General features: G+C 36.2%; 1 protein-coding gene across 1 annotated transcript in view; it reads right to left on the reverse strand.

Annotated features, from left to right (window-relative positions):
• Positions 1 to 22,947, reverse strand: part of LOC134649594 (protein amalgam-like) — a 47,591-nt gene that overhangs the window by 15,823 nt on the left and 8,821 nt on the right. The window contains exon 2 of the mRNA XM_063504414.1: positions 8,046 to 8,140. Coding sequence (XP_063360484.1) covers positions 8,046 to 8,140 — 95 coding nt within the window. The remainder of the gene's footprint in view (positions 1 to 8,045; positions 8,141 to 22,947) is intronic.

A 22,947-nucleotide genomic window follows, 5' to 3' on the forward strand; every position in this document is an offset into this window, starting at 1 on the left:
ATCAATGGCGTGAGCGATTAGCTTTAACCACAAACATATATAACTGAATAGACCTCGCATTTGAAACAAATTCAAACAAATTAAACTATAGTGCACTAATATGATGGGTTCATATTAGTGCACTATAGTTATTTAAAAAAAGATCAAAGCTTAGGAATTTTTTAGCATTGTGTAGACAAATAAATGACTTAAGTCGATTATTATTTTTGTCTTTTTTTTGTCAAAGTGTGTTCAGTTCGCAAATGGATACAAACTTGAAAATTGGTTATTTACCTACAGGTAAAAACATCATTTTAAATTTTGAGAATACATTTACAGATGTATGGTATGAGTATAGGTATAAGTACGTCTTCGTTCGGCTTCTTAAGGTATCAGGTTCAAAGGTATCTCAAGAACATAAGAGAGACTAGAGAGTCACGAGTATATGGGCCCGATTCGGATTTTGTAATAGACATCTATTAGATATCTTTTAGACATCGCCAAGATACGATAACGATATGTTTAAGATCTAACCTGTCAAATTTGACATTTCCGCGATTCTGGAGATACTCTTGAACGATTTCCACAAGATATTCCTTAGAGATCTAATGCACATCTAATAGATATCTAACACGATCTATCGTAAAAGTGACATTGGTTGCCCGAATTGCGCTGCAAAAGAGAACTAGTTGAAATCTAAACTATAACGTGTCTAGAATGGATCTAGTACGTGTCGTCTCTTGTGAATATCTTGAAGTTCGAATACGGCAGTATGTCTGTGGCTTTGAAGTTTACGTATACGTACCACAATTAGGTCAGAACGGGGATTTGAATCAATTACTGACAAAGGGCGCCGACTTGTTCCGTGCAAATTGCTTCCATCTGGATGCGCAGTTCCATAGGTACTTTACGGGGGCGATTCGTATTTTGTGGAACTCGGGTCTACCGCGGAAATCGAATTTATCGCTCTTGCATATTCGAGCGATAGAGAGGCGAATAGACAAACGGATGAAGTGGTCGGTTAGGCCCGTTATGTAGGTCACATTCACGAGCAATGTTATTAATTTCGTGCCAAATTGACTGTGCTTTGAGAATTGCTTAGTGAAATTGGGTAGAATTCTATTTTAGGCATCATAAAAAGCCAGTACATGAGTAGATAAATAGTGACAGAGTGCTTTTACATATCCATTTGGCATATAATATGTATATTAGGTATATGAAATTTCCCTGTTATAATCTGCTGTACTAACTCATGCACTAGGATTCTCATCATTATTTAATATTTACCTAATGCCGAAGGGAAAAATATGGCCCAACATGTAACGCATTCACAGTCAACGTTTTCGTAGCGCTATGATCGTAAGTCGTAGCCGATCCCAGCATTTTCCCGCTTTGTAGAGGAAAGCAACAATACGCAAAAGGTTTCCGGCACTCAACGTGTTAAAAGCTTTAAGCTTCCTCCGTTTTCTTGAATTCAAAATAATAATATAAAAAGTAGGTATGCAAAAATACAATACAATTCCATATCATAACCGTCGAATAAGAAACGCGGAAGGTTTCATTTCATAAATTACAATGCCGATTGAGCAGTATAAAAGAAGGATCACACATTGCCTTTGACATAAAAGGGATTAATTAATCACGAATATCAGTGAATCAAAGAGAAATAAATCTATTTCTTGTAAAGACCACTGAAGCAAAAAATACGTCTCGCGAGCCCTAATTAGAACGTGACTTTACACGCTGTAAGATAAAACAGCATGCGCACTACTTAAGAGGCTTTTTGAACGTGGCTAGACATAATTTAATCTCGTTCTAGGATTACATAATGTACTTATGCTCTGTATCTGAAATCATCTCTCTAACATTTTACACGGTCTGAGGCTTTTGTAATATAATATACCTAGTGAGTTAAGACCTGGGGCCCAATTTGGATTTTGAAATAGACATCTACTAGATATCTTTTAGACATCGCCAAGATACGATAACGATATGTTTAAGATCTAACCTGTCAAATTTGACATTTCCGCCATTCTGGAGATACTCTTGAACGATTTCCACAAGATATTACTTAGAGATCTAATTCACATCTAATAGATATCTAACACGATCTATCGTAAGTGACATTGGTTGCCCGAATTACGCTGCAAAAGAGAACTAGTTGAAATCTAAACTATAACGTTTCTAGAATGGATCTAGTACGTGTCGTCTCTTGTGAATATCTTGAAGTTCGAATACGGCAGTAGATATCTAACTCTATCTAACGTAAAAGTGACATTGGTTGCCCGAATTGAGCTGCAAAAGAGAACTAGTTGAAATCTAAACTATAACGTATCTAGAATGGATCTAGTACGTGTCGTCTCTTGTGAATATCTTGAAGTTCGAATACGGCAATAGATATCTAACTCTATCTAACGTAAAAGTGACATTGGTTGCCCGAATTGAGCTGCAAAAGAGAACTAGTTGAAATCTAAACTATAACGCATCTAGAATGGATCTAGTACGTGTCGTCTCTTGTGAATATCTTGAAGTTCGAATACGGCAGTTGATAACGTCTTACATATTTAGCTTAATCTGTTTCTTAGTTGACTATGTATATGTCACCGTAAAATTGTAAACACTCGTCAGATTATAATCTAACCTAACCTAACCTACGTTAGATCATAAACTAACGGGTTCACAATCTTACGGTGACATATATAAGTATTAATGTATGTACCTATGTGTTGAAAACTGTTAAATGTATATTACCATGTACCTCTGCTGTGTTGAAACTTTCAATTAATATACCTACTTACTTTTCGTAATATCATGATTATTGAATAAACTATGTACATAATCATTATGTTTCTCTAATGACTTCTACTTCTTACTATCTACGGTGGTTTGGTCGATCTCCGACTGTAAGTTGCGACTACGATTTGTGCTTATTTAATTTAGACTTTAATTTGTTATGTAAGTATGTCGGTACTTATAATAAATATCTAGAAATTATTGTCCAATTAATAACAAGAAAGCTAACAAAGTCCTAATTAGCTTAGGCAGCACTTATTAATGTTGACTGTCTCAGGACTCTAGGCTTTGCCTCGCTATGGAAGATTGTTTACCGTCTGTCAGAGCACGTCAAAAAGTCCAAATTTAATTAAAAATGTATTTGTTCTGTTTACTGACTCATAAACAAACTCTTGATGCTCGAAGCCACGATTGTTTGAATTAAAACCATCCAGCGAATTAAAACTCTGTTGTCGGGAACATTTGTACGTTTCGTTCGGGCCTGGAGCCCTAAATGGGGCAACTTTGCCTTCATAATTGCTCTTCCGAAGGACAAATGTGGTGCCGACACTTTGCCTTAATATTTACGAGTGTGAGCCCCTATTCGAAGGGAGACCAGAGTGGAACATTTGACAGTAGGTTTTGTTCTACTTATAATTGGTGAAAGACTTAAGCAATTTTCAATAAGGTTTACTAATTTACAGTACAGTTAAAAGTGTGGCTGACAGTAGAGTACAAACCTTTCTATTTCTGTTTAAAGATAGAATTAGGTACGTGGTAGGACAGTAGCCATCTGATATATTGGAGCGACCAAGGTGCACAAAATAAATAAATAAATAAATAAATATTAGAGGACATTTTACACAAATTGACTAAGCCCCACGGTAAGCTCTAGGCTTGTGTTGTGGGTACTCAGACAACGATATATATAATACGATATAAATACATAGAAAACAACCATGACTCAGGAACAAATATCTGTGCTCATCGCACAAATAAATGCCCTTACTGGGATTCGAACCCAGGACCGCGGCTTCACAGGCAGGGTCACTACCCACTAGGCCAGACCGGTCGTCAAAATACCTGTACGGATATGATGGTCGTTCTTGTCTACGTGACAGCGTGATAAAACGGTGTCCGTCACTTTCTTTCCCACGGTGTTAAACAGTGACAGTTATTTTATCACGTGGATAAAGATGGATAAAGCTATGCATAATAGGCTGGCTGAACATGAACTTTAACGTCTTTATAACAAAGTTCAGATATTTGTGAACACCTTTGCCGCTCCGATATATCTGAGGGTGACGATACTTGTATTAGTATTTGGTACAAATAAATTATTTTCAGAAAATATTTTAATTTGTTTTATATCTCGATAGCACAGGACGCTGGTTCGATTCCAGCCTGGGGCACTGGAGGCCTTGGGCACTTTTTCTTAGATCTTAGATGAAATTTATTTAAAGTTTGTGACTATACTTAATAATGAAAATCGGGCACAATTGGAGACACTTCTGAAAAGGAAAACCGTCAAATGGCCCGTAATGAGACAGCCATTGTAATTGTGAACTTTTCTAACGAGCGAACGCTTATACTTATAATTGCTACATCATTTGCAACTTGTATACTGAAATCAAATAATAACAGAGTACCAAATCGAATGTTTAATAAAAGTGTAAATTCATCCAAGAAAGGGTTAAGTCTATTTGGTGTAGGGTAAAGGCACCAGTAGTCAGCCTTATAACGACTTTTTTAAGTTTGAACGTTCGGCATTTCTTCAGGATTAGTCGGATAATTAAACAAATGACATGGTTAGATCAATTGTTTATCATAGTTTTAAGACAAAATATTTAAAAAAATAACAATCCTCTTTATAATATCTCTAATTAAGTTTAAACAAAAAGTGGCACTTTTCTCCAGTAGTCAGCCTCCAAAATCCAGTAAGCAGCCTCTGTGTACCCAGTACTCAGCCTATATAAACTATTCATAATAATTAGATCAAAATCACTAATATTTATATCAAAATCAACGATATTATAATATTTATTTTTTCTTTATAATTTTTGTTATCGTTATTGTAGTTAGTTGTAGTTTTTAATTTTAGTTAATAATTTTTTGCATATATCGAAATCAACGATGTTATACAAATATCTATTTTTATTACTATTTTAGTTATTGTTATTGTAGTTATATAGTTGTAGTTTATATTTAGTTTATATTTTTTTTGCATATACCTACATACGTATTACTTACCTACTTGTTTACTTATTTAATAAAAAAAAATCTTATAGGTACTTACAATTCTTATGACAGGTAATATATAATTATGTTCCTAGTAGGAATTCGGTAAAAAATAATTCCTCGAGTCTATGCAGATCTAATTATCAAATATTAAACAAAGTCATATATCTACCGACCAGGAAAAATGATAGTTATGTATAGTTAACATCAAAAATATGTACACACTACACATACGTATACACTTTTGAACCTTATTTCAATGAGATAGGGTTTAAAAATGTGGACATATTTTTGGCGGCGACGTACCAAGCAAGGTCAATGGCTGAGTACTGGATCCGCGAAACCCAGTGCTCAGCCGCATTAAAACGTTATTTCAAATGCGGCTGACTACTGGGTTTTACTTTAAATTGACTAGGGCATGCCTAACTAAATTTGAAAATTTAAATTTAACGGTCCTAACGGTCGCATTGGCTCGAAAATAATAAAATAAACGAATAACCCAAAGGTCAGCCGTGGGGGGCTGGGTACTGGATTCTTTGGAAAAAAGTGTTATCCAGTGGCCAGCCCCCTCAATTTATAAGTGAAATATTGATATTTTTATTCAAATATAATGCAATTTAATAGATAAACTAATAAATAAACCAATCATTAACAAAAACAATAACCATTAACATTAAAACATAGTTTTTCTTGCCTGTTAAGAGAACACCACGTGCAGTAAAAAATATGGCGGACATGACACTATTGCACTCGTCGACAAACAGCACCTGTATGAACGAGTATATTTCTTCCCCCCGTTCCCTCACCGCACCTGTCGTGTGACGTATTAACCAATAAGGAATCAAAGCTCCTATTTGAGTACTCGCGATTTGTTTAAACGAATATACCACATATTTATGACCAATAAACGACTCAAAAGGCTGACCACTGGTACCTGGCTGGCCACTGGTGCCGTTACCCTATCTGTAATTAATTATTTTGTTGGTTCTTTTTTTTGTATGTTTTACGCGAAATAAATATTTTCTATTTCTATTATTTATTATCACTATGTTATTAATATTTCTTTTTTATTTATTTAATAATGAGAATGCGACAACAAGGCATGTACTTATTTATATTTAGCAAATACAAGTAGTATCTATAGTTAATGATACAATATTGATAGAAAAACTTCTTCACGACACCAAATAGGTACCACTACTTATAAATGAACTTCACAAGTACTTACCTAATAACTAAACTAATATGTCACTATTAGTCAACTTCGGCGCCTTCGACCTACTATAACATTTTCTCAACTACAAACAGTGAAGGCACGCATTAGAACCCGTGAATGGAAACACATTATGTAGGAAATGAGTTATGGCAACTATAAGTCTCACTAATGGGCGTATATGGAACGTAAGCCACTGTCTCTAGGCAGGTGAAATTCGTGATGGCGTCACTCGTAATGACTAAATGACTTGCGAAAGTGATGCCGATGCCTGTTTACGTCATTAATTAAAGTATTATAGACCTTCCATTTAATTGAAATAGCTTATGAGTATTTGCTTATGGATCCCTAGTAAAAGGTAATTTAAAGGAAGAATTTGTAGTGTCAATTTGGCACTTAAATATTATGTATTTTTTTGATAAAAAATAGTTAACTCATAATAAGTGCTAATGGTTTACGTGTTATTTTTTGTTTATTGGGCATAAAATACAAACTAGGGAAGCCCGTAGTAGGTACCTAATGTTATTGAGTAGGTCAGACACAACCCGTCTAGACGAAAACAATCTGAAGGTTCTTTGGATTTGTTTAAGTATGTAAACACTGTATAGTATCTATCGGGTAAAACCAACGCCAAGACTTTTAGGGCTCATTTTTTTGAGAAATCGGCACTATTATAAGAATCCTGCTTATAAAAGGTACCTATATAAAAGTGCCGATATCTCAAAAACTATGAGATCTGAATGATAAATTTTCTTAATCTTGTAGCCCAACAGCTGTTCTATAAGCCGATTAAGTCTTGACGTTGGTTTTAGGGACACCCTGTATATTTAGAACTGCCGGACACTAATATCAGGAATACCATATACCATGCAATGTATTATCTTAATCCGCTTGAGTTCTACTTTGCTACCTTTGACTATAATTTTATAGGCGAAAAGCAGAACAAAATGTCGGAAAGCGGGAAAGTAAATCCGAAACCGAGATAAATGCTACGATGAGAAAGCGAGAGCGGGCGAGAGAGATATTAGGCATCTCAATATTGTCATTAGTCGAATTGACCTTCTAAATGTCACAAACATTATTATTGCCTCTCCGTAGCAGAGTATAATTTATACACCTTTGTTAGATGAACAAACTTATCAACTAACCAAAGCTACAGTTACACGAACTTTAAGCTTAACTTTTGTAATTTTATTATCACTGGATGGCGGAGTTGAAAACACAGCTTTGTTCTATGCAACTAAAGTTTATGTAAAAAAAATAAAAGGACAAAAGAAGATAAAACTTCAAGAACTCATGAAAGTTTCAGTTGTAGAAAATCTAGACGAAGCTTTTTAAGATACTGTGAGATTGTAAGCAGCATAGTGGATAGTTTTAAAATAGTAAACAACTTTGTCAGTCGAAAAACACTTATTATAAGTCCGAGAAAGCGCTGGTGGCCTAGCGGTAGGAGCGTGCGACTTGCATTGCAATCCGGAGGTCGCGGGTTCGAACCCCGGCTCGTACCAATGAGTTTTTCGGAACTTATGTACGAAATATCATTTGATATTTACCAGTCGCTTTTCGGTGAAGGAAAACATCGTGAGGAAACCGGACTAATCCCAATACGAGCCTTGTTTACCCTCTGGGTTGGAAGGTCAAATGGCAGTCGCTTTCGTAAAAACTAGTGCCCACGCCAATTACTGGGATTAGTTGCCAAGCGGATCCCAGGCTCCCATGAGCCGTGGCGAAATGCCGGGACAACGCGAGGAAGATAAGTCCGGGATACTATAATCCATTTAAATAGTTTTATATCACGAGCTCACTTAGCTAAAAAACGGCCAATATGAATAGTAAATGTTACCTTATAATCGTTCAAGTCTTCCACCCGGCACGTGAGCGTGGTGTCGCGGCCCACCACCACCGTCACGTTGGATCCCGCGTCCACGAACCTGGGCTCTGAAACAATCATACATTCTTTATTGCAGTGAGTGCATTCCACACCTAGGGCCCGATTCGGATTTTGTAATAGATATCTATTAGACATCGCCAAGATACGATAACGATATATTTAAGATCTAACCTGTCAAATCTGACATTTCCGCGATTCTGGAGATACTTTTGAACGATTTCCACAAGATATTACTTAGAGATCTAATTCACATCTAATAGATATCTAACACGATCTATCGTAAAAGTGACATTGGTTGCCCGAATTGCGCTGCAAAAGAGAACTAGTTGAAATCTAAACTATAACGTATCTAGAATCTAGAATGGATCTAGTACGTGTCGTCTCTTGTGAATATCTTGAAGTTCGAATACGGCAGTTTATATGCATTTTTCATCAAACTCCGCTGTCCGGGTGAATATTATGCGCAAAAGTGAAAAATGGACGGTAGATTTTAAAAAGCCATCTACACAACACACTGTTGAGTTTTGAAGTTAGAATGGCAATTTGGCGTTGCATATATTTGAGACACAATACAGAGAAGCCACGCATGATATTGTATTTTTTTAGGATACGTTTTCTATCACTAACGTCGACTCGGCCGATGATATCGTTAACCAGGGACTTTCGCTACCTACAGATCTTACGGCGTACGCGCATCGGTAAGCGTAATTACCTACAATAATTGATTGTATTGTAGGTAAGTACTTCGGCTACCGACGCATACGACCCGCTTAATTGTAAGTGGTTACTGTAGGCTATCCGGATGCTTGAAACTCCAGAGGTGTCACGTGCGCGTTGCCGACCACATAAAAACCTGTACAATCCCGGTTTTTGTAAAGCTCCTTACTGAAAAAATCTCGGCAGAACTAGTGCAATCCGCGGCCGGAATGTCCGCTGAAGGAAATTCCTCTAAAAATCGCACAGTGGGCCACTATTTAGGTACCATGGCTTAAGACTCGAGTTTATAAATCTAATATCGTCCGTCCCTGTTACGCACATTGTCTGGTATTTAATCGTCGTATGGCTTTCGTCGTATATTACTATTTTATCCACGAACCTACATATCTACTGGGTGTGTACCTACAGACTTAAACTTAATAATAAAGAAGGTAAGGTGCGCGATCCATATAAAAAAGGTATTTAGTGCCTACCTAAACATAGCAATTACGGCTATGTGTCCATGCTGCATAATTACTTTTTTAACTAGCGACAAATGTAGAGCTCTATTTTGGACTCTCATTTTAACCATTTCCTATTAACTAGGTTTCTAAACGTAAATACATTTTGTAACTGAAGCTTAGATTTGAGACCTAAAACACTTATATGATATGTATGTGATATGTTTATGTACCGCGACCCGCATTCAAAGTTATGAGCGCGTTTTTCTTACATCGATCCAAGGATATCCAAGCTAGCAATCTAAAGTGTAAGAGCACCCATCTGCTGCCTATTAGGAGAATAAATTATCCAAGTTCAATTTAGCTGGTCCAATTTTCAACGGCTAGGTATTAATGGTTACCCTAATTTGTTTTCCTCTGGAAATATCACTTTTTCTGCCGCCGCGCCGATGTAGAAAATACTCAAAGTAAACTGCCCGATTTTTTCGAATCCGATTGAAACGGAGTGCATGTAAATAAGATTGTAATATTTGTAATGTATATTGCCCTTCTGATGTTAAGCCAACTAGCCAAGCATTGGATGCAACCCGCGTTATGGATTTCGCTCAGGTCATAAAGCACTTGATTTTAAATACATAAAAAAAAAACCGGCCAAGTGCGAGTCAAACTCGCGCACGAAGGGTTCCGCACCATCAACAAAAAATAGAGCAAAACAAGCAAAAAAACGGTCACCCATCCAAGTACTGACCCCGCCCGACGTTGGTTAACTTCGGTCAAAAATCACGTTTGTTGTATGGGAGCCCCACTTAAATCTTTATTTTATTCTGTTTTTAGTATTTGTTGTTATAGCGGCAACAGAAATACATCATCTGTGAAAATTTCAACTGTCTAGCTATCACGGTTCGTGAGATACAGCCTGGTGACAGACGGACGGACGGACAGCGGAGTCTTAGTAATAGGGTCCCGTTTTTACCCTTTGGGTACGGAACCCTAAAAAACTATACGTACAGATACAGAAAGCTAATTCAACGCTAATAAATATAATTCCACTATAATATGAATATTACGTGCTTGGGGTTCTGCCACGTAACTTGCACGTAACTCACTTTGTAAAGCGGAAATGAGGTGCACGTGCGCACACAAGCCAATATGATTCCGAGTGTTCCGACTAATATCAATATTCCGATTATTATACCTAAGTGGAACAACGAGCCTTAACAGTGCAGTATTCTCAAAAATACATCGGAAATAATATGCCATTCCATATTATGATCCAAAATACCAAATACAGTATACAATAAAAATTTTAAAATTTAGTTTTCATATATAAAATTTTCCCATTGGAAAGTAGGCACATTTTATTGTAGAAATAATGGCTGGCTCGATTCACATGCTGTGTTAGCAAAGGATATAACAATTTTACGTTAATTACCTAGAAATAAATAAAACGTCATTTATAAAGGACAAAATCAGTTAATACATACTTAAAAGGATCATTCTCTACGAATATGTCTAATGTTTCGTCTAATTGCCACGACTCTTTTCATACATTTTACATGAAAACAATAGGTTGCGGCCTACATTAGACCGCAGATATAATTTTTGAGAATGACCGAAAACATCTTGTGAAGCGAGCCCGCTTCGCAGACGCCCAATTAAGTAAAATGAACATTTATCACTAAAGATGTTACTTATTTGGTGAATAAAGGACGGCGAAGATGACGCAAAATGTTACCACACCCACGACCACTGAGTTACTAAGAGTCTAGTAGTAACCGAGTTATAAATATACTATAAAACGGTTTAAAAGAATATAAAAAGGAGGCGACCAAAAGCTGTCGCCGAACGTAAATTTTACGGGACCCCGGGGAAATTAAGACGAAAAAGAATATTATGAAATATTATAAAATTTGAAATTTTAGTTAACCAAATCAGGCAAATAGAATGTGGGCAATATTTTATACTGCTGTCTTTTTTATCAGTACAAGTTCCTACTCATTTCACCTTAAGTAGTGTATACAGCTTAATAAGCGGTACTTTTATGCTTTTTATCTCTAAATGTTATTTATACAATTGCTAGTTAGATGTGATTTTGTTCGTGGCAGTTCTAATATTGGCACTTAATTGTCGGTTTTCCGATTAACCTTGTTTCATTTTTAGAGGGAAAGCTCGTTAATTAGTGCTATGCATCTGACAAGTTGATTGCTTCTTTAATAGAATACAAATACTTCATAACTTTCTAGCATAGTTTTATGAAATCCTACATTTTAAATGCCAATAATTTAATTTTATTCTTAACTTAACATGCCATACAAAGTTATTATAAACTTGACTGATAGAAATTGAATTTCAAACTTTGTTTTCTTAAGTATAGCCAAGATAATACAAGGGGGTTCAGGAGAATCAGAAGGCGTGAGCAGGATCAATCCTACGCTTAATTCAGTTAATGAAAAGCTATTATTTCGTGCCAGTATTAGTTAAATTAAATATTTATTATTATTATTTATTCAGGTAATTACAACACAATATCTAATCTTAATTACAAAAGTATCGGTAAACCAGTAAGGTTTGTCTCGATACTCCATCCGCGGTAGATTTTATACAACAATAGAATATCATATCTTTTAACTTAAGAAACTACTTACATTCATAACATGCTCAACTTAATCTATCATTTAAATTACAACAACCGACACCACTGCACTGAGCGAAATTAAATATAAGTAGGTAAGGTGGTATAATACCGTCGATATTATATTAATCCTGATTATTAATAAATGCACGCTACGTAGGCTGCTACGCAATAACCCATCTAGCGTTGTTTTTCTACTTTGTAGATTATTTAAATTGATAAATCATTCACTGGTACTAAATAAAAATAAACAAATTAATGAAAAGGGATGAAATTAATCAATTCAATGATGATTAAGTGATGATTAAGTTAAACCAGGTATCCAATACCGGGATCCCGAGATCCCGGTATTGGATATGCATCGCTTAAAAAATCATAGTTTGATTAAAAAGGGGAATTAAAAAGGCTCACTGGAATACCAGATATGTCCTAAAAGCTATTACAACAATAAACAATCAATGCGAGCATCTGCAATAATTTTTATTTCACACTCCAGCGGGCTTAGCACGGGCGTATCATATTGCACGTGGTATGATACGTTGTCTTCTAACGTTATTGGTAAATTTGTCATATCGCTGAGCATGGCCCCGAGCTACGATAAGCCTACCACGTCGATATTGAATAAAGTTATCGACTATCATACGATAGTGACCACGACTGTCTATGCGTAGAGCTTATGAAAAATCTATTCAATGGCTGCCCTTATTCATATGTCGGACGTGTGTCGGACATAGTTTGAACATGAATAGTCAATTTTATTACTACACTTCCAAATTGAAAAGTGTTTAAATGAGTGACAGCTTTATACAAATTGACCTACATTATAACATGCACGGATAATCGTGTTTGACAATTGAGTCAATTGACAATAATTTGACATTGACAAGCATCGCGTACGCGCGTGATCAGTGAAAATATCAGAATACAAACCAAGTTGAAGAAAAATACTGATTTACTGTGAAATCTAAAGAAAATGCCACGCATAATGTAAGTTTCTCTAAAAACCAATAATTTATTTACAGAAAAAGTTATAATTCGTTTGATCATAACTGATTTTGTCATGAATATGTTTTTCAGTCGATTCTTTGACGCAGAAGAAAATGCTAGCAAAATATATAACTCAGCATCCCCTGTTCGCCTACAGGGAGTACAGGGAGGACCATGAGCCTCTCGGAAGCCAGAGATAAGTGCAGTGCTGCATACAAGTTCTATGAGAGCACGATCCGTACAGATCAGTGGCATCAGTGGCAGCAGGCATGGAAGTCGGTAAGTACTATGCTAATAATTAATACAGATCAACCTCATCTCAAACTAAGCAAAGTTTGTAGTATGGACACAAGAAACATCCATAACTTAGCATTACTTAAAACATTCAGTGCCAGCGCGAGCTACGCGCTACGAGTGTAGCCGATAACACGGGAAAAACCGTATGTAGCAAAAAGCGCCTACGAACAGTGAACTCCCCTAGTGAGTCGCTGGCAGTTAATGTGTTAATGTTTGTTGTTTATCTTGTTGATATTAGCCCAAATCCAGTTTCTAACTACCGTTGCAGGTAGGGTCATCAAATCATCACTGAATACAATTTAGCTGTTAAATGTGTCAATTATCTATAAATTCTATTTTTATTGTCAGACTTGTCGTTAATTGAGCTGCAAAGTTAGAAAAATCAATGTGGCAGCAACCCAGGCTCCGCTAGCAGTGAGCGGTAACTCAACCAATTACCGGGAGAACTGGCTTGTCTAAAATGGATCCAGAAGAATCAAGGATTGGAGATGTAAGTACACCTTTCTTAAACTAAAATCATGAAGAGTTTATTGTGCCATTTAAAACTATTGACACTGATCTTCTACTATGACTATGTTCTACTAAGTGACAAAAGTTTGTTAAAAACTGTTCTATGACTACTATAATTGCATGAAGTTGTCATGGCAACAATGGATGTTGTAAAAGTTGATCCAACTGTAGATTAATTACCTAACTAGAAAGTTCTAGTTTGTTATACTTGTTTTTGGTAAACTAGAGTTAACAACATTGAAAGATACACTACTAAACTACCAATTGACATTTTTTTCACACTGCAGAAAAAGGTCATAATGATTGTAACAACAATTAAAAACTTTGGAACCCGTAGACCTCACTTTCAAAATTGTTTTTTTACCCTGTCTGAATATTGTAGAAGCTGGTTTTGTATGTAAGAATTCAAGTGTATTGACAAAAGAAAAACACCACCACACTTTGTGCCATGAATCTAAGACATAAGGATAAAATATTATTAATATTTAATTTTTATGTACAGTCTAACTGCACAGGTAAAAAGGCATTCGACTGCAGTTTCCAAACCGGCTTTACCTGTGCAGTTGAACTGTACAGTGTACATGCTAAACTGCGCAGGCATAGCCTAGTGTGTATTGCCAGCAGTTTAATTGAAAGATTTAAGTAGGTACTCTTATTTTAAATGTTTTCATTTGCAATACCCTAAGTGGTTTGATTGTATACGTGACAATGGGAAGAATTATGATTTTAGCAGCCTATGTATGTAGGTATGTATGTATGTGTGTGGGTATGTTTGTGTCGTGTATTACCCTAGCATAAAAGCTTAACTACTGAGACAAATATTGTTGAATAAGATGTTCATTGGTATGTTTTTATGCCGCAGGTGGCATAGACTACACTTTAATACATAATAGGTACTCTTTAATAAAATAATAATAACAAAAATGCTTTAAATAACGGATTAATAGTTACTGGAACAAAATTTAATTTATTTTCAGTCGAAACGAAATCGGACCAATGAAACTATAAAATCCCCCTGACTTAAAAACGACAGCTTTCTAAAAATGACATTAATTTCTTATAATTTGCAAATGAACCTCTGTACTAGCCTGCGCCACTATAGAATCATGACCTCATCTAATCTATTTGTTTCTGTTTCAGTCATAACATATTGGAGGACACTCAAGTTATCGAGGACACGATAGAAATTAACTAAAATCTGCAGCCTCAATTATTTAATGACTTATTTAGAAAAGGGATAGTCATAATATTTAGCTATAAAACGAGAGAGTGCGCCAAAAAAAAGTTCTGACTTTCTGCCTGGAACACACTTCTCAGCAGGCACGTCCATGCATTTCGAAGTCAATAGTAAAAGTGTTTATTTGTTAAGCATATGTAGGTGAAACTATTACAGTGGTATTTAAAAGGTTTTTTCTAACAAACCTTTAAGTTGCAATGTATGTATCAAGTACATATTACAAGATAAATTAGACCCCACGTCTCTTTATTCGATTGAGCTAAAACTTAATATACATTATTTAAGTTGGGTGATAACTGATAACGCAATATTATGGTACCACCGAATATCTGATGATGGACGCAGGATGTGGGCAAAGAAACTCTTTGATATATATAAAGCAACCTAATTTGTGTTTGGGTTTCTTAGAAATTGTTTTTATGAGTAGGTATTAATTGCCTGTTAAGGCCCCAGTACACAATGCGCCATTCTGGGGGACGCATTTATGCGTTAGAGGGAGCAAGTGATATTGCTATCTCATTCTACCGCATGGCTGCGTCCCTTGGTTTGGCCGGCGATGGCCCATTGTGTACAGGGGCCTTTATAGTCGGCAATAAAAACTTTTATCAAAAATATCATTTTTATTTGACAAGATATGTACTTACCACCTTATTCATAAAACTTTACGGACCTGATTTAGTTAAATAATTTTTTATCCCTTTCTTTCAAATACATAAGGGAGCCGGTCTACCTAGCTTTATTTGACGTTCATAAGCGCATTGTAATTATGCCTACTTGAATAAACTATCTTTTATCTTATCTTTATCTAAGTCAAAATGACAGATAAAGACAAACGATTCATAGCTAATTCAGGGCAGTAACACTTTTATGAATAATGCCACTAGGCTAAGCGTATTATGAGACGCAGGCGACGCAGTTCATGCAGCGCAGCACAGAGCAGATTTTGTAAAGTATGGAACGTCCTTACTCTGGAGTGTGCGTACCTAAAGGACGTTCTATACTTTACAAAAATCGCTCTGTGCTGCGCTGCGTGACCTACGTCGCCTGCGTCTCAGCATACGCTTAAGTTTCCGTCACACAGGCGCGTTTCCCGGGCGGGGCGTGAGCGTTTTATATGTAAAAGCGGCGCGCCCCGCTAACGCCCCGCCCGGAAAACGCGCCTGTGTGACGAAGCCTTTAGCCTTACGGCTTGGCCATGACATTGCTCGACTGGCTTCGGCTAAGGCGACAACCATAGGTTGTAGCGAGACACAGCGATCGGACCTTTCGTTCCCATCTAGCCTTCCCTGCCTTAGCCGGAGCCAGTCGCGCAATGTGGCCAACGCGTTAGTATTTTTATAGTTTACCCCGCGACATCATTAGTAGTTTGTTTCAGTTCTTATAAATTGAAATATATGTCATACACTAAAGATAAAGTGATCAAGTCCACCGGTGGCCAAGGCTGGAAACGAGGCAGGGTACGCGGCTAACGTCCCAAATTCTCTTATGTAAGTACATATATATGTTTTGACGACCGGTCTGGTCTAATGGGTAGTCACCCTGCCTGTGAAGCCGCGGTCCTGGTTCGAATCCCGGTAAGGGCATTAATTTGTGTGATGAGCACAGATATTTGTTCCCGAGTCATGGATGTTTTCTATGTATTTAAGTATTTGTATATTATATATATTAGTCTAAGAGCTAGCCACGGAAATAGGTACTTATGCAATTTATAGAGCAACGAAATCCCTCTAGTTAGTGGGCCATACTATCATTATTAATTAATCCAGCATGGCAGCAGTTCAGCGGTGGGTGTGTGAGTGGATGGGCAACAAAGGGGTTGTAAAATGATATCATAGCTAATTATATATTTAATTCAAATATAACAATGCCAGGCGTTTTATTTGGGGGAATAGTAGTGTCAGGTGATGAAAGTACACAAACCACTTGAGCGCCTGCAGGAAGACCATGAGCAAATTCCACCTGACTCACAATTGCTTCACGCATAGTTGTATATGTCTTCTACTTTTTCTTAACACATACCTAGGCGTAATCGAACAGAGTAGTACTATTATTTATTCTGTGACAGAGTACAAAAAGTACGATTGCGAAAAGTACGAGTGGATTATATACGTAAAGCAAAAACGCCTGGCATTGTTATATTTGAATTAAATACATAATTAGCTATAATATCACACCAAACACAGAGCTCTATAAATTGCACACCTTCAATTGATTTTACAACTCCGTTGTTGCCCAACCACTCTCACACCCACCGCTGAACTGCTGCCAGGCGACCGGATTAATTAATAATGATAGTATGGCACACTAACTAGAGGGATTACGTTGCTCTATAAATTGCATAAGTACCTATTTCCGTGGCTAACTCTCCGGTTATATCGTTGTCTGAGTACTCTGAGTGTGTCTGAGACCAAAACACTTTTTCCCTTTTCAGGTCATTACTATGTATACCTATACATTACGGCCCTCGCTCCGAGCCGTTCCTGGTGCAAAAGCTGCCCATAGTAATCCAGCGTTGAAAAGTTGCTAGCATCATGGGCACTTTCGCACCGGGGACGACAATTAATGATTTGTTTGTATACCAAAATTTAATGTGAAAATAAACTTGGTTTATCTTTTTGGCAATAGTTGTGTTATTTACCCATTTATAATATTCTCTCCAGCAGCACAGAGCCGATATTGTTAAGAGCCCATCAACGTGCACACTAGCGCCACTGCTAAATAATCGTGATTATTTCAAATTAACGTCAGGTATTTAAAAAAGGGGGCCGCTACGTACTGTATTTTGTATTTGGGGCATTATCTATGAAAAGGGACCTTATTGTCGATGGCGCTTACATCGCGCGGCATTATATTTATATCGGAGCATCTTTAATAATGACGTAAGCGTCATCGACAATAAGGTCCCTTTTCATAGATTCCGTCACATTTAAGTACCTCTTGAATACATCAAACTAGTTTTTATGTTGCTGGATTCTTCAATCTATGCGTCCAAAGTTAAAACGGCCGTTTTTGTTTTAAGTTCATAGATCGACGAATCCAGCAACATAAAACTAGTTTGATGTATTCAAAAGTTACTTTAATACTATGTAGATACAATACGTAGCGGCCCCCTTTAAAAAAATCTTTCGTTAAATTTAAATTATCACGATTATTTAGCAGTGGCGCTAGTGTGCACGTTGACGGGCTCTTAACTTACCTAGTAAACATAGAAGACTGACAACAGTGCCAACGCCGCGAGAATATTGACATTGTTGTTAATGGATTTAACATAGTTTTTTAAAATTTAACATTAATTATTAGAGTATTAAACTCTGTCTGACCGTAGTTATAGTTACTAAAGTAGGTAGACTTATAGCATAATAGAGCATTTAGGAATATTCTTATTTAACCTTTTGACCGCCACAGACTAACTAGATGCGTCTTTAAATAAGAACGTGCTTAAAATGCTTTAATTATACTATAGTGTATATATATGAAAGTCGGATTAAATACGTTTAGAAGCTATAAGTAGTAACAGTGACAGATTTTGTACGCTAAAATGAAAAATAAGAATAAGCGACACCTACATGCGGGGAATGCTGTTTTGTATGAAGATTGACCATAGAAAAATAGGTAAATAGATTAGGTAGGTATTTGTGTGATAGTAAAACATAGTTGGTTATAGGCGAAATAAGTATTTATTAAGCTGGCTCGCACGCGCACATTCTCAAGAGCCCATCAACGTGCACACTAGCGCCACTGCTAAATTAATCATGATTATTTCAATTTAACGAAAGATATTTAAAAAAGGGGGGCCGCTACGTACTGTATCTTGTATTAAAGTACCTTGTGAATATATCAAACTAGTTTCTATGTTGCTGAATTCGTCAATCTATAAACTCAAAACAAAAACGGCCGTTTTAACTTGGACGCATAGATTGACGAATCCAGCAACATAGAAACTAGTTTGATGTACGAGTATTCAAAAGGTACTTTAATACAAGATACAATGCGTAGCGGCCCCCTTTTTTAAATATATTTCGTTAAATTGAAATAATCACGATTACTTAGCAGTGGCGCTAGTGTGCAGGTTGATGGGCTCTTAACAACAGCCGGTTTTGTGCATGATGCTTAGGAAGTCCTCGGGGAGCGCCTTCCTTAATTTCCCCCTGTATCCACGAGAAGTTTTCTGGAAGAAAAATAAGGAAATAAGTAACAGCAGGTTCATGTGGCAGCTATGAATGAAATATTTTCACATGAGTGCAGGCTATTTGCACCCAAAATATAGCTACTAGTAACTAATCGACGGGAACGACCATTTCGGGGAATAATATCCATTGGTTTTTATATATATTATCCGCTAGTTTTTATATATATGTATTATCCATTAGAGTCTCGTGAAGAGCAATATGAACGCTTACTGATGCACACCAAAAATATGAAAGTTAAGTTTTGTCCTAGACTCGAGGTTGCTGCTTGCTGCGCATTCCGCTAGTCATCAAGCAATAGGCCTGTATTATTTTTTTTGAATAAAAATATGACTAAGTATGTTTGTCAACAATGCAGCACATTAGAACTAGAACTGGATACCTTAGTTAAACCTTAAATGCATTCCCAGATTATGATATGATATGATATGATTTATTTATCTCACAATATACAATTTCACTTAAAATTACACATGGTAGATTTTCAGGAATTTATATTGTGATTGTCAGTTTTTTTCACATAATGAATAATTGAATATGAAGAATAACAGTATGTATCCTAGACCCAGTAACTACTTAACATAACTATCAAACAATAGTTACCTATCTCATTGCACAATACAGCCACACTCATACTTATTCAAAAAAGTTACTAAGACACGCCTAGTGGAACGTCACAGTTTTTTATGTCTAGTAAGTACTTAATTCAGTGCTCAAGAGAACTTACCTTCTGTGTGCAAGTTGCTCGAGAAAGGTATTGACTTACAGTAGTCTGGCCAATGGACAAGCCATCATCTTGACTAGTCCCGCGTTGGTAGTTGCCATCAGCTACCAGTATTACAGCTAATACTGTTAAAACCTAAAACAAATAAGAACATAGATGTAATATTTGTACCTAGGTAAGTAGACTTTCCCCTTTAGGTTAGGATATGAATGTTGAGGTAAAAAGTGGCTTAAATAAGTAACCTCTGTTAGTAAGTATAAGATTGTGCAACAGAATATCTTAACATACTAATTTTTACAATTATAATATGAGATAGTATTTAAGAGTTTAGTAGCATTGTCATTGAGACGCCTGTCTTACATGGAATACATATTAACTTTAAAGAAACACTACAATTTTATTAAGCTTTACCTTTAAGGTGTTTTGGTAATCCATCACCGTTTTGAGACTCTGCGTTAAGTTCGGCACATAAATGCACTGCACACTCCTTACACTCTGTAAATATGCCGAAACTCTTCGTCTGGCATATCAAACGGGTTGCAAGCGTTTCTTAAAGCTATGCACGAGATTTTTCGACGCTTTGTTTCTTCAACAGCAGCCGCGAGTAGGAATAATAAAATTTGACTTCCCTGCAAATAAAATATTGACTATATTATATAAAGCGGAACATTGTAACTAATAACTCTCAATATAATCATAGAAAAACGGATATTTACCTGTAATTTGTATTTGTAATAGGTTTATTCACTAGTTTTGCTTTCACGACAAGGCTTATCGTCACCTAAGAAGCACTTAGATAAAATTAACTAAGTTGAACTGTCAAAATGGGATAATATGTCAAATTATCCAACCCCCATGTTATGCAAATTGTCTTCTGTCATCTACCGCTGTCAAATGTGGATAACTCCATATATCGTCTGCTACCATAGTATGCATGATATAATCGTCGGTAACTAACGTTTTATTCACATATTTTATACCATATTGCGTGATAACTGCTACCGTGCTAAGCCCACAGGTTGGCAATAATTTTATCCAATTTGTTGACATTACCTCACCAGTCACATTTTTAGTCCAACTTAACCAACCAGACAACTTTTATTCAAATTTCCGTCAAAATTGGTTTGCGATTATTACAGTTATCCTTGCTCTTTCGTTTTATTTTTTGATAAAATTATAAGAACTAATTATGTTAATGTCAATCATCATATTCATCACTCACAAAACTTCATCCATTCATCCATCACCAACCACCAAATATTTATCTGACGCATAGGCAACGATCTTGTTTCAATAATAAAATAAGGGCTAGAGGCCAGTTAGAGTTAGCCCAAGAAAAGTCTGCAACGATTTTGATAGCACACGCCGTGCAAGTATTATTTTAAACGACAAACTTCTATGAAATTATGACGTACAAATAACACTTGCACTGCGTATACTATCAAAGTCTTTGCAGACTGTACTTGGTCTAACTCTAGATGCGTCTGACGTTAATTCTAGTTATTTTATTGTACATTAATGTTAATATTCGAACACAATCTTGTATTGTTATATGAATAAATAAATAATAATATAATGGATTTATACTGCACATTTCCCTCCTTTTTAAAATACCGGGATCCCGGTATTGCATTTTAAAATACCGGTATTGAAAAATGCGTTTAAAAAGACGGGATCCCGGTATTTTGAATCCCAGGATCCCGGTATTGGAAGCCCTACGTAAGTGCATACGGCTGTTAGATCCGACCGGGCAGTGATGGAAATAACTATTTATTTCTCTGATACAGAGATAGCATTTTTTTTTCTTAGTAACCACAAGACAGATTTTGTAAAAATACTTGGGTAACAATGTTTCATATAATAATACATAATGTACAAGATACATAATGTTTTAAGTGTAGCACTGAGTGTCACCCGGGCCATGAAATTGATATTTGATTTGACTGACACTTCCATCCCTACTAAATTATGCATGCGTTAGTAACTGTCTGTCTGCCTGTTACCTCTTCACGCTTTATCCACAATAAAATACCACCCACCTACCTTATCATACATAGGCTGTAAAATATTACCCTTCCTTTTTCACTTGTTAAAAACAGAAGTTTAACATCCAATGCACGATGGCCAGACCTCGTATTCAAAGTTTTCATATGAACAAAAAGCCTCGCATTGCTTTATAAGGGCTTTCTATTTAGCCCAATTCATCCTGCTTCCGGTTGAAGTGCTCCATTTTCTCTAATTACCTAGATACCTACACACTTTACTATACATATAAATTCATAATGAACAAAGTTCCCGACCGAAACAAATAATTCGTAATGCCACACGGAGAATAGTAAATTATTACTTTCAATTGTATTTAATCTTGAACCTAAGTAATTGAATTTAACAAAGCATGCTATACTAAAAGAGTAATGGTAATTAATGTACATTCGTTTACCAATAGAAAAGCATAATTAAGGTAAGACGAAGCCGTTGTCTGAAGTTCCAAAGTTCTAACGACACCTTATTGGTGCTGTCTTAGACGCAAGCTTTTAATACCATTACCCAATATTCATATAAATATTAAGTATTGAACAATTAATAAAATTCACCAATCAATCGCCTGAACCGCAAAAACGATTAGGTTTCAGGCCTCAAAATGGCGCGAGGTAAGCTTAATGTGATCTCCCTGGGGCTCTAATTACGGAACTGATCCGAATAGGTCAAAAGTGGACTATTTGCTTGACGACCGGGACAGGTGACTGTCCAATGTCCATCTAGCCACACATTACCTACATACATTTTTGAGCGTCATATTAAGTTGACGGAAAGCCGGACCCCAGGCGCCATTTCGTCAAATGAGTTCCAAAAACGATCGTATGTACCTATTTACGATTATCAGTTTTGGAATAAAAATAAATTAGGTACCTACAGATAAAAACTCACAATCACAAAAACACAGTAGAATAGATATACCTATAATGGGTTTAAAATAATATATTAAATATGTGTTGTTTTTTTGCTTATAAACACAAACCAACCAAGCAGCAACAGCGTGCAGCAGTCTACATATTTAGGTATTTAATTTATTGTTGAAATCAATAACATTTCCTTACTTTGGTAGGTCATGCATAAAAAGTG

This window comes from Cydia amplana, chromosome 7 (genome assembly GCF_948474715.1).
Source record: "Cydia amplana chromosome 7, ilCydAmpl1.1, whole genome shotgun sequence".
Classification (NCBI taxonomy): domain Eukaryota; kingdom Metazoa; phylum Arthropoda; class Insecta; order Lepidoptera; family Tortricidae; genus Cydia; species Cydia amplana.